At 42.0% G+C, this 12550-nt stretch overlaps 1 protein-coding gene across 1 annotated transcript in view; it reads right to left on the bottom strand.

Moving 5' to 3' along the window:
- LOC144373626 (uncharacterized) overlaps positions 1-10028 on the bottom strand; it is a 192162-nt gene extending 182134 nt beyond the window's left edge. The window contains exon 1 of the mRNA XM_078036672.1: positions 9911-10028. Coding sequence (XP_077892798.1) covers positions 9911-10028 — 118 coding nt within the window. The remainder of the gene's footprint in view (positions 1-9910) is intronic.
- Positions 10029-12550: the final 2522 nt, after the last annotated feature.

The following is a 12550-nucleotide window of genomic DNA, read 5'->3' as shown; positions in this document are numbered from 1 at the left end:
TAGAGCAAGCACTATGATGAGATTTTTTGAAAAAAGGTTAAAATTTAATAGAGTGAGGGGGAACATGGGAGGAATAGATGAACTTTAGATAGAGCAAAGGGGATCGAGGGGAAAGGAAGGGGTCTGAGGGTAGGAAAGATGGTAGAATGAGATGGACATCACTACCCTAAGTACATGCATACATGGATCAAGATATGAATGGTGTGACTCATGTCATGAATGGTGTACAATCAGAGACATGTAAAATTGTGTTCTACAAGTCTAAAATGAATTGAAATACATTATTAAATCAAAATTTTAATTATTTTAAAATTATTAAAAATTATTAAGAATTTTAATAGAAAAACACTCAAAAATTCAGATAAATCATATTTTCGGGCAATGTATTTTTTTTTATAAAATCAACATGATGATCTATGGAAACATTCTTTTTGGCCAATAAATTTTTTAAAACATTTTTTTAGTTGTACATGGACACAATACCTGTATTTTATTTATTTGTTTTTATGTGGTGCTAAGGATCAAACCCAGTGCCCCATACTTGTGAGGCAAGTGCTCTGCCACAGAGCCACAATCCCAGCCCTCAATAAAGTTTTATTGGAACCAGGACCAGCATCACATAAGTGAGCGAGAGTCATGCAAATAGAGAGATGGATTTCGACTTTAAAACGTTGATTATTTTATTTAGCAAGAGCTTTTTGGCATTCAGTTTGAACTTTGAAAAGACTGCATGAAAATATTGTTTAGCTGAGTACCTGAGTTTGGAGCCATTCCTCTGCCTCACCCAAGTCCAGATTCCATGGGAGGTTTATCTGGGTCTCGGGTAGGGAGGCTCCCTAGTCTGCTGTGCACAGACCCTGTGCATGTTGACAGCTTCCCATCTTATATACTGGGAACCTCTCTCCTCTCCCTGGAAGTTTTCTCCCCCATTAGGGAAACTCATAAGTTCACGGTGTGAGACCCAAATAAACGGGTACTGGATTATTAACATGTAAAAGTGCAACAAGCCAAACCAAGCACAAATGTTGCCTCCGAATAAAATATTAAATAATTTTACACACACAGTGAAAAGCAAGCCATTCCAATGTCATTTAAGTCAGTTGGAAAATTAGTCTTAAACACAAGGGATTGGGCTGGGGATGGGGCTCAAGCGGTAGTGTGCTCGCCTGGCATATGCGGGGCGCTGGGTTCAATCCACAGCACCACATAAAAATATAAATAAATAAATAAATAAATAAAGATGTTTCGTCCACCAAAAACTAAAAAATAAATATTAAAAAATTCTCTCTCTCTTTAAAACACACACACACACACACACACACACACACACACATGGGATACACTGTAATCCCAGTTGCATGGGAGGCCGAGGCAGGAGGATTGTGAATTCAAAGCCAGCCTTGGCAATTTAGAGAAGCCCTTAAGCAACTTAGCAAGACCCTGTCTCAAAACAAAAAGTAAGAAGGGCTGGAGATGTGGCTCAGTTGTTAAGCCTCTCTGGGTTCAATCCCTGGTACCAAAAATAATATAAAAACTAAATATAAAAAAAAACAAAAATAAATGGGACACATTAAGTGCTTTAGATTCAAATCTGAAATAGAAGAAATTGGCCAGGATTTTAAAAGATTGCATTAAACATGATCATAATGGAAAACTCATGTTTGTTACTTTGTTACTTAGCTCTTGTGCTTCCAAAAGGAGAATCTATTTTCAAAATCTCTTAAGAATATTTCTCAAAATATATTTAGAGATAGATTGTCTGGAATGACAAATTCTGATCAATTTAACTAATCAGAAATCTCTTTCAATAATCATTGTTGAAATCCTTACTAAATTCCTTTTTAACCAATAAAGGCCCAAATTCTCAGTTCTGAGAATATTACAACTAAATTGACACAGATATTAAAATAAACTGAAAATCAGAATCTAGAGCTTATATTGTCATATTCATATTCATATAGCTAATATTGTATTATAATTGAACAAAACAGACATTATTACATTATGTGTATATATGACTGTGTGATCAATGTGATTCTACAACATGCACAATCAGAAAAATGAGAAATTATGCCCCACCTATTATGATATATCAAAGCGCATAAATGCATTCTACTGTCATGTATAACTAATTAAAACAAACTTTAAAAATTATTTAAAAAACTTATTACTATTTCTATATAATTATATTATATACCATATTTAAGGTTTTAAAGGTGCTCCACATCTGGGATGGTAGGACAAGATGTTAAGGAGAATGAACTAAACTTTGCCTTCCCCTGAGAATCTGCCTACGGGATGACTGATTCACATAACTTTGAAAAGAAAGCAAAGATTTAGTTGCATCGGTACAGTTATGCGACCTGACCTAGGGTTTGAGGGGAAACATAGACCCACTCATATTGCTTATTCTTCCTATTGAGATATAAATGCCTGCTTAGGGCTGGGGATGTGGCTCAAGCCGTAGCGCGCTTGCCTGGCATGCGTGCGGCCCGGGTTCGATCCTCAGCACCACATACCAACAAAGATGTTGTGTCTGCTGAAAACTAAAAAATAAATATTAAAAATTAAAAAAAAAATAAATGCCTGCTTAACCTAGTCAGGATCAGGCTTTTAAAAATGGTATGGGGTAAGGCGGTTGTTCAGCTAATAGGGGATGTATGTGTGTGTGTGTGTGTGTGAGAGAGAGAGAGAGAGAGAGAGAGAGAGAGAGACATATGAGAGAGAGAGACATATGAGAGAGAGAGAGAGAGAGAGAGAGAGAGAGAGAGAGAGAGAGAGATTGAGATTAATTTATTCTAAATAATTGGCTCATATGACAGCAGGGACTTATGGGATGATGTACAACTATTACCAAAGCTTCAACTCTGAGAAGCCATCAAAGGATGTTTAAGCAGAAGTATGGAATCATTAGCATTCTAGAAAGCTCACTCAGACAGCAGTGTGCAGAAAGACTGAAGGAGGCTAAAAGCAGAGTGGCCATTAGATGGCTGTCACATTAGCTAGGTGAAAGAGAGATGAGGGCTCCAACAAGAGCACAGCAGTGCAGCTGGAGAAGAGGACTGGACCAGAGAGAGAGTCTTATGTATCCAAGGGGCTCAGAGCAGGAGTAAAGAATCACTCTCAGGCCAGAGTTAACTGATATTGGGGAAGATGATCACCAACATGGGGACTATCATATTTCTTTAACTTACTTGCTCACCATGTGCTGAAAATTGTACATAATCTTCAGAAATGGAATCTAGCAAGGGAAGGGGAAACAGGAAGGAAAATTAAGTGCGTTGTATAATTCCTTACTAGTTTACAAGTTTCTATCTGAACTTTGTTTGGCCCGTTTCTCTGTGGTCTTTTATGGAAGATTGTGGAAACTCTGGTGTAAAGGTCTACATGGTGTTGGTAATTCACACTTAGAATTTTTCAGTATCTCATTTGATTTTCATCTTTTGAGTAGAATTATGTTCATAATTATGTGCATAATTCTTCAATGCAAAGTTTAAGCATTTTATATCAACCTGAAACTATAGTGAGATGAGTATATTTTAAGATTCAAATTATAGTGGGAATTTTTGGAGTTAAAGAAATATAGCTTAATATGTTAAGCTTCTATGTGTTGCATAATTTCTAAACTTGAAACGTAAAAACTATCTAGAAAAATAAAAATTTTATTTTGAGTATTTCCACCTTATTTGGTTATGGGCAAAGTATACGCAAATTTCAAATTTGCCTGTCAAGAAAATGTCTAAGAAAGGAGCACTTCATTGATTAATAAAAATGGACCAAGAAGATTATAGTCCTACTTTGGAAAACTACTATTCCTTAGCCCTTGGAATAGGACCTGCTACTTACCACTGGGTATGCAGTAAGTCCTTGAATATTTTCTCATTAGCTATACCTTGGTTTCCTCATCTGAAAAATGGTAATATTACCATGCACCTAACTTGGCTCAGAGGGATTATGACAGAATCAAACATTATAAGTGAATATGCTTTGACAAACTAAGGTGCTGTACAAATGTTAATGTGAATTGCTGATACTAATGAAGGCACTGGGTCATCCACATTTATCACAGAAGGAATATATTAAGACCATTTTAAACCATTACTAAATCAGGAGAAAATATTTTGCTATTATGTTCTGAAAGTTGAAGGATTTTAGCTTCAGAATTGAACCTTACTAGACAAGTTGTCTCTAATCAATGAATGGATCAGTTTGTATTCTTCAGGTAGCATGTGTGATGGATAGTTTCCCAATTGAGTCCATCTTTAAGATAGGAAAGAGTTAATCCTGGAGATGGTCCACTAGACTTTGTAAATACTCACAGTAGATAGACAGTGTTAAGTACTTCAGCCATGTAGATAGTTGTAGATGAATCATAACTCTTGAGATTATATCATTCTCCTGCCAATATTTAAGCAAATGTGGTCTGCATGGCTCTATCCTTCCAACTATGGATTATTTGGAAACTCAATTTTCCTCATAAAGCTCAAGAAATGGGCAGTTCCTTCTTGTTAATAGTGATTGTTATGATTACTAGTGTTCTACATGCAAGACAGACCTATAAACAGTCATGGTGATTAATTAGGCTGTGATGTTCATGGCCAGACACCTGCTATTATGGAATAAGAAGTGTTTCTCAGATGACATGGGGTGGGGGTGGGACAACCATCAGGAACCCAGAATGTTTCTGGATTTAGTATTTTATTTTCTCCAAATGTCTGTTTTCTGACTTTCCAAATAATCTTTCGGTACACTCAATAGAATGGGGTTTCTTGGTCACAAACAAACATAATAAGTTGGTGTTGCAGTGGGAACTTAAAGTCTCATGGGCATACACTCTGGGCATTGCTGTAGCTGGTGATTCAGAGTAGGGCGCAGCCCTTTAGCCACACTTGCATTAAAACACTAAGTGCATCATGTGTTTCAGCCACACATGCCAGTTTTAGAGAATAGGAGAATAGGAATCTTTTAGTTATGAAACAGTTGGCACATTTTCTGGTGTGCATGAGGAGCTATTTTATAAATGTACAATTAGAGAAAAAATAAAAAAAATAATAAGAGTTAAATCTGGAGCACACAAGGGGGAGAAAAAGGCTGGAGAGAAAGGTCTTGGACCCTGTGGCTAAATTCTGGTGGTGCAGTTTTGCATCTGTCAATGTCTTTTATTTGTCTCAGTGTTAGAAATTTCTTCAGGCATACAGATAGCTCTGAAATTGCAAAATATGCATGGAAGCACACTCATGGAAAAGTTATTTTGTCTTCCCCTTGACCTGTGGGACACGGAGTACCAGAGGCTGCCATGAACTGTGCTGGGGCTCCTCATGCCAGAAACACGAAGAAACCTGAGTTGTCAGACAGAAATGTGACCCTGGAGAAGGAGAAGCATGAATTGAAAGCCAGCAATGAAAGAAAAGCCTAAGACTCTCAATGTTGAAGTCCAGTCATGGGCATCCAGCAATATTTGAATTACGGATTGCACACATGATGGGCGTCCCATAAGACTATAGTGGAGCTGGAGAATTCCCATTGCCCAGTGGCCTCGCTGATGTGGTCAGATCATGGTGTACATGGTACTCACGTGTTCTACTGAGGCTGGGGTAAGCAAACCTACTGCGCTGTTGGTCAGAGAGAAGTGTGGCACACATAATTATGGGCTGTTTGCAATTCTGTTAATAATAGGCACTGGAGGAACTTACTGCTGGTGAGGGCTCGTTCTGTTCTGAAAACATCAGCCCCAGAGCTTGAGGACTGAAAACTCAGCAGACTATGCCAGGCTTGATCACTTGAACCAGTCTCCTGTCAAACTGACTCCTCTTTCTTCTGAGCTCACCAACTTGAGTGTCAGGGTTTGAAACTTATCTACCACATATTGGCTGTGTATCCTTCGAAAAACTACTTAATCTCTGTGAGCCTGTTTCCTTTTCAGTAAGGCAGAGATGATAATGACTCAGTGTGCCATCCAGGACTGTTGTGGGGACCAGGTGAGAGAGCCCATGCAAGGTGGGGAGCACTGGATGCAGGTTGACGGCTGTTACTGTTTTGTTACTGTGTTTCCATCCATTCTTGGCTCCTTCCCTCCCCTCCACATGCACTTTTTTGCCACCTATCCTGCCCTCTTTTGCCTTGGGCTCCAGTCAAATGGTTACACATTATTTTGTGCACGTCTGGTGGAGAGGTACAGGGGTTAAATGCTGGGCACACTACCACCAAGGTACATCCCCAGCCTTTTAAATTTTTATCATTATTTTTTTGAGACAGGATCTCACTAAGCTGCCCAGGCTGGCCTCCAGGGTGGGATCCTCCTGTCCCAGCCTCTTGAGTAGCTGGGATTATAGGTGTGCACCACAGTACACTAGCTGGTCATACGTCATTTAACAACAGGGATAAATTCTGCCATGTTAGGCTATTTTGTCATTGAGTAAACATCATAGAGTGTATATACAAAAACCAAGATGATTTTGTTGCTAGGCAAATATAGTTTTATAGAATCACTGTTGTATCTGTGGTTTGTCCTTGACCAAATTTATTATGTGGTGCATGACTCAATTCCCATCTTCTGGTCATGTCATATGCACTTGAACATGATGTCATCCCCTCAAACCTATCATGTCTCAAATGGCATTCACCATGTCCCACCCCTACTGACTCTTTTCCTCAGATAACTCAATATTCATTATCAACCCTTAAGTCAGTTTGGTCCCTATCATTGTCCATTTTCTGATGCTATAACAGAATGCATGAGACTAAGTAATTTATAAAGAAATAAGTTTTATTTTGGCTCATGATTTTGGGAAAGTCTAACATTGGGTGGCTGCAGATTGGTGAAGGCCTTGTGCTCCTTCAGCACAGGGCAGAAAGGGGACATGTAAGCAGGAGTAAGCTAGGAGAAAGCTTGTGAGGTGGCCATGCTTTATACCACCTGCTCTCTTTGTGAGTCCAAACTCAGTGAGTTAGCTTCCCTCCCCTCAAGGGAATTAACCCTGCTCCTGAGAACTTCCCCGATTCAACCCTTCTTCAGGACCAAATCCCCTCTCAGAGGCCCCACTGCCCATCAGCACCCTTATGCTGGGAATTGAAGTTCACCATGAGTTTTGGAGGAGCAATCCATGTTCCAAAGATACCCATCCCCTGGATAAAAACTTTGAGTCAGCTTTGCTTTTCTTCACTTTGTTCACCCTGTTGCTTTTCTATTCCCTCCTAAATACGTTTTCAGCCCCCTTCACCACCATGCTCTCACCACTACCTGACCTCAATTTTGGCAAGAGCTTCTGAACCATGAGGTTGCTTCTCTGTTCACACAACACACTCCAAGGCTGTCATCTCCTGCTCAGCTGCTCCATGTGGCCCCTTGCCAGTCTTTCCAGGCTCTGCCTTGCCTGCCCACTCTCCTGTTCGGGGGCCAAGAGGGCTTCCAGCTTTCACTGCAGTCAGACTCCCCTCTGCCAGGGTGCTGGAGGGAAGTGTTTTTAACCTGGATCTGGAGGGTGCTTTCATGGTGTGTGTATTAGGGTGCTAGGTTGGTGCCTCGAACAACAGAAATGTATTTTCTCACAATTCTCAGCGTGAGAAGTCTAGAAATCCAAGTGTCATAGGGTTTGTTTCTTCAGGAGCCTCTTTCTTAGCTTGAGGTGGCTGCCTTCTCCCCACACCTTCCTGTGGCCTTCTCTCTGCAAGTGTCTCTGTTCTAATCTTTTTATGTATGTGCATGTGGAACAGGAAATTGACCCCAGGGTGCTTGACCACTGAGCCACATCCAGCTCTTTTTATTTTCTATTTTGAGACAGGGGCTCACCCAGTTGCTTAGGGCCTTGCTAAGTTGCTGAGGCTGGCTTTGAATTCATGATCCTCCTGCCTCAGCCTCGGAGCTGCTGTGATGACAGGCACATGTCACCACAACTGGCCCAGTCTATAATTTATGATTTATTTTTGTTCCCTGATTACCAGATTTCTCTTTCCTACCTGAGTATAAGCTTAATCAGGGGAAAGGCTCTGTTTTTTCAAATGTATGGTGTCCGTTCATCATGAAAGCCGCAGATAGTACCCTCTTTGTGTCTTTGCCCTTGGTAACCACAGTCAGATGTACTATAGCATTTTTCTTTCAGAAGAGAGTGTTCTTTTCACACTATTAATGTTTAATTTACTTATTTTTTTATTCTTTTCTTTATGAAAATTGTGTGCTACCAAGCTGCATCCCAGCCCCCTATACCATCATTGTACCTACTTTGTGAGATTTTCTTGGGCATGTTCAGAAATGCTACTGTGTGGGGCGCAAGGGTCACAGAACTGTAAGACAATGGTAAGGGGAAAATCAGGGCCTCTTGGGCTTTCAGGGCCACAAGGACACTGAGGGTTCTGTTCAAATTCAAGGTCTGATGCTGCAGGTGTGCCTTGACAGGAAGCTCCCCGGCTGTGCACGAGGGTGCAAAGCTAAGAATGTGGAGGTCTGGGTTCAAGTTCTACTTTGCCAGTATGTGGCTGTGAGGCCTGGACCAAATCACTGAACTTCTCTGGTCTTCAAGATTCATATTTGAATAAGGAGTTTGCCTGTTTGATCTCTAAGTCCTTTTCCAGCTCTAGAAATTAATCTGTGATTTGGTTCGTTCCATTTGGCAAAAACATTTGGAGAATCTTGAAGAAAAGAGGTAGGAGAATTCAGTCCATTATAGTTATTAATGTTACTGATATAGGGGCTGTGGCTTGATTTCCAGTGGATTAAAAAATAATCCTTTAATCTTCCTAGCATAGTGACTCACCACTTGGCAAGGCTCAGCGTAGATCATGGCTTTGAAAACGTGGCGCAGAGACACAGATCTCAAGTTGGGTCCCTGTTGTGTTTAGACTCCATCCACAGCAATGCTGTCTGGGATACATGTTGAAATAACTTTTCAGTCTCAAAACAAGCCTCCCAATTACTTTAAAAATGCACTTTCCAGGAGTTATATCCAAATCCCAAATTCACCATGGTAGCTGGAAAAGAACAGGTGCAACTGAATGTGGATTTTTGAATTTAAACATCTCTAACTTGGGATTTGCTTGGTGTGATCCCTGAAAGACTCAATATTGTTACTGTATGTGGATGAAAAAGGTGGATAATGAAGAGAGATACAATCTCATTTGCTATGGGACTCTATTTGTGACAGCTCACTGGAGCCACTGCACAGAAGACCAGTGAAGAGGTTAACCATTTTGTTTTTCTTTTTTAATACTGATTATTCAGAGCAGCAGCAGGAGAATCGTAGAATGGCATCACAATACCAGGGATGTGACACATGCTTTCAGAGGCAAGCCTCCTGAGAATCAGCAGCCTAATTTCTGCTGAGGAGGAGCAGCAGAGGAGCATCTGCAGGACTGGCTGGGTTCCCTCGATGTGGACTGGGCCCACAGAAGCGCCTTGAAGAGACAATGCAACCCTGGGGCGAAGGTGCAGGCTTGTTCCAGTGTGCACTCCAGAGGGGCAGGCAGGCGTGGGGGAAGGGCAAGAAGGAAGCTGTCAGAGGTCTGGCTTCCAAAAGTTCAGTAAGTCTCAAAAAGTCACTCATCTCAGAAGTGAATATGGCCCCTCAGTTAAATCCAGCTATAAAGAAGTTGGTTGTTTTTAATGAGTGGGTTTCAGGAAGCACTTACAATGAACACAAGCACACAAACAAAAGAACCCCACAGCACAAGGTGTTTTTTTCCCTCCTGGCTGGGCTCCTCTGCCTGCAGCAATAGCTGAGCATGAGTCAATGTGAACATAGTAAAACTGTTGTTGTCCAACCTGTCTCAGGAAAGGCCACCTTCCCCATAACTGCCCTTGCTGAAGTTCCTAACTGATCTTGCTACTCAGAATGTTTCAGATGGTCACCTGCCCACCTTACACTCCTGACCCACTTCTCAGAGAGCCACCTGCATGGCTGCACTGCCTGCGTCTTACATTCTGAGCTGCCTGCATTTTCAGCGAGATACTCTTCCTGTTGAGCCTCTGCAGATTTCTGCATGTGGAGCAGCCTCCGGTGCCTAAGTTTCTCCTCCAGGGAGGACTCTTCCTCCATGCCCCCAGCCCATCTGAACACAGCTTTTTTTTCTTCCTTCAGTGTTCAGCTGTCTCTACTCCTTGTTCTCAGTCACGGAGCTCTTCTGTGTACCTGCTCCTCCTTCTCCCAGCCAAGGCCTTTTTTTCTCCTTTAAGCTCAGTGACTTCAATATTGCTCAAAACTTTTGCTACAAAAAATTATACCGATAGATGTGTACTTGGGGGTCATTGTTAGCAACCTCATTCTGGGAAACCAGCTCCTGCATGCATCTTTCCTATCTTTTTAGGTTGCCTTTGCTTCAGGTTGAGATGTAAAGAGGTGGGGGCTGAAATTAGCAGCAAACAGATGGCCCTGGGGACCCTGTGGGCTCACATGCTGGGGTAGGCAAATAGGAGGGAAGGAATTTCATGGAGTGATGACTAGGGAGAGGCTCTGGTCTGGCATTCAGACTACACAGGCTTGGCCCTGGACAGTCTCTGTGCCTCTGAACCTCAGTGTCCTCTCCTACAGTCACCCTGCCATTGTTCAGGGAGTAAACTGAGAGCTGCAGTGAATGTCCTGGCCATGGGTGTTTGGAACACTCCTCCATCCATTTGTTCAATCAGCCAAGATGAAGCACCAACCCTTGACCAGGCTCCTGGAAGCCTTCCTGCCTGTCTTCCGTTGTAAACTTGCTGAATACAAAGTCATTTTCACAAGGATGTTAGAGGGAACAAAACTGTGGCAGTTCTGCCAGGATGGAGCTCTACCCTGGGTCTAAGGCTACCTGCCTTGCCTAGGAGACACCAGCCTCCTGTCTGAACAAGCTCAGAGAGAGCAACTTCAGTGTGGTTCCCATGGGCTAAGGGGAGCCCCCACAATGCAAAAATCTCTATCACTGCCAATGCAGTGTGTTAGCTAAAGGGTCAGAAGAACATGGTTCCAGCCTGACCTGACGATTGCTCCCCATGTGGACCAAAATTTATCTATTGAGATCAACTTGTGCCTGACACTGTGTTGGGCACTGAGGATATTGTGATGAACAAAACATCGGGGTTTCTGTCCTCCCAGATCTCATGGTTAAAGGGCAAACCACTAAACTGCTATCAACCTTAGTCTTCTCTTTTGTAAAGTGGGAATGATAATAATGCCAGTCTCATGGGTTTGCTCACAGAAAGGATGAGGCAACAGTTAAGCTGCTGAGAACAGTGGATTGCATGACATGAGAGCTTTTGTGATTGGCCACAGCCCTGAGGACTGGTGTATGTTTGCTTTCCTGGCCCTGGAGATACAAATATCAGTATCCAGTAATCATAACTGTCTTTTAGACAAACTCCAATTTATCTGAATATTATTCAGTATGTTTAAATAAAAACAGAGAAAATGCCAACTCAAAATGGTTAATTGTACATGTACTTGATGAGGCCAAGAGATATCCAGATAGTTGATAAACCATTATTTTAGGGTATGTCTGTGAGGATATTGCTAGAAGAGATTAGCAGCTCACTCAGTAGATCTGCCTTCACCCACGTGGCTGGGCATCATATGATCCACAGAGGGCCCCTACCCCCACCCCCACAGAGCAGAGGAGGACAAATTCACTCTCGCTTCTTGAGCTGGGATGTCCATCTGCTCTTGTCTCAGACATCCTGGTCCTCAGGCCTTGGGTCCCAGCTCTGACTCACAGGCATTTGGGCTCTGGATCACACTGCTCACTTCTGGTTCTCTCGAGTGTGGCTGGAGCATGGTGGGACTTTTCAGCCTCTGTGTTTGTGCAGTCAGTTTCCATAGCAGCTTTTATTTATGTATGTGTTTTTGTTGTTGTTGAGGTGCTAGGGACTGAACCCAAGGCCTCCAGCATGCCAGGCAAGCACTCTACCCTGGAGCTACATCCCAGCCCTCTTCCATACATCTCTACATACATCCTAATGGTTCTGTTTCTCTGGAGAACACTGACAATATGGAAGGAAAAAAATGAATGACTGTGATATGCCCCTGCATTATTTGACTTGCTTAAATACTTATTTATTTATGTATTTTTTGTACCAGAGATTGAATCCAGGGGCACTTAACCACTGAGACATAGTCCCTGCCCCTTTTTAAATATTTTGTTAGAGACAGGGTCTTGCTGAGTTTCTTAAGGCCTTGCTAAGTTGCTGAGGTTGGCTTTGAACTTGAGATCCTCCTGCCTCAGCCTCCAGAGTCACTGAGATTACAGGAGTGCACAACCATGCCCTGTTAAACATTTATTTTTTAAGCAAAAAATAAATTTCAATAAAGTTTAAAAAATGTAAAGTAATTCAGGTGTCTGTGGTACACATCTGTAATCCCAGTGGCTCAAAAGGCTGAGACAGAAGGACTGCAAGTTCAGGGTCAGCCTCAGCAACCCAACAAGGCCATAAGCAACTTAGTGAGATCCTGTCTCAAAATAAAAAGTAAAAAAAGGAACCTGGCACAGTGATGCACACCTGTAATCTCAGCGGCTCATAAGGCTGAGGCAGGAGGATTGAAAGTTCAAAGCCAGCCTCAGCAACAATGAGGCACTAAATAACCCAGTAAGA

Source organism: Ictidomys tridecemlineatus, unplaced genomic scaffold (assembly GCF_052094955.1).
Source record: "Ictidomys tridecemlineatus isolate mIctTri1 unplaced genomic scaffold, mIctTri1.hap1 Scaffold_45, whole genome shotgun sequence".
Taxonomy (NCBI): Eukaryota; Metazoa; Chordata; class Mammalia; order Rodentia; family Sciuridae; genus Ictidomys; species Ictidomys tridecemlineatus.
Note: the sequence above shows the minus strand (reverse complement) of the source record. Positions and strands in the feature narration are given on the sequence as shown.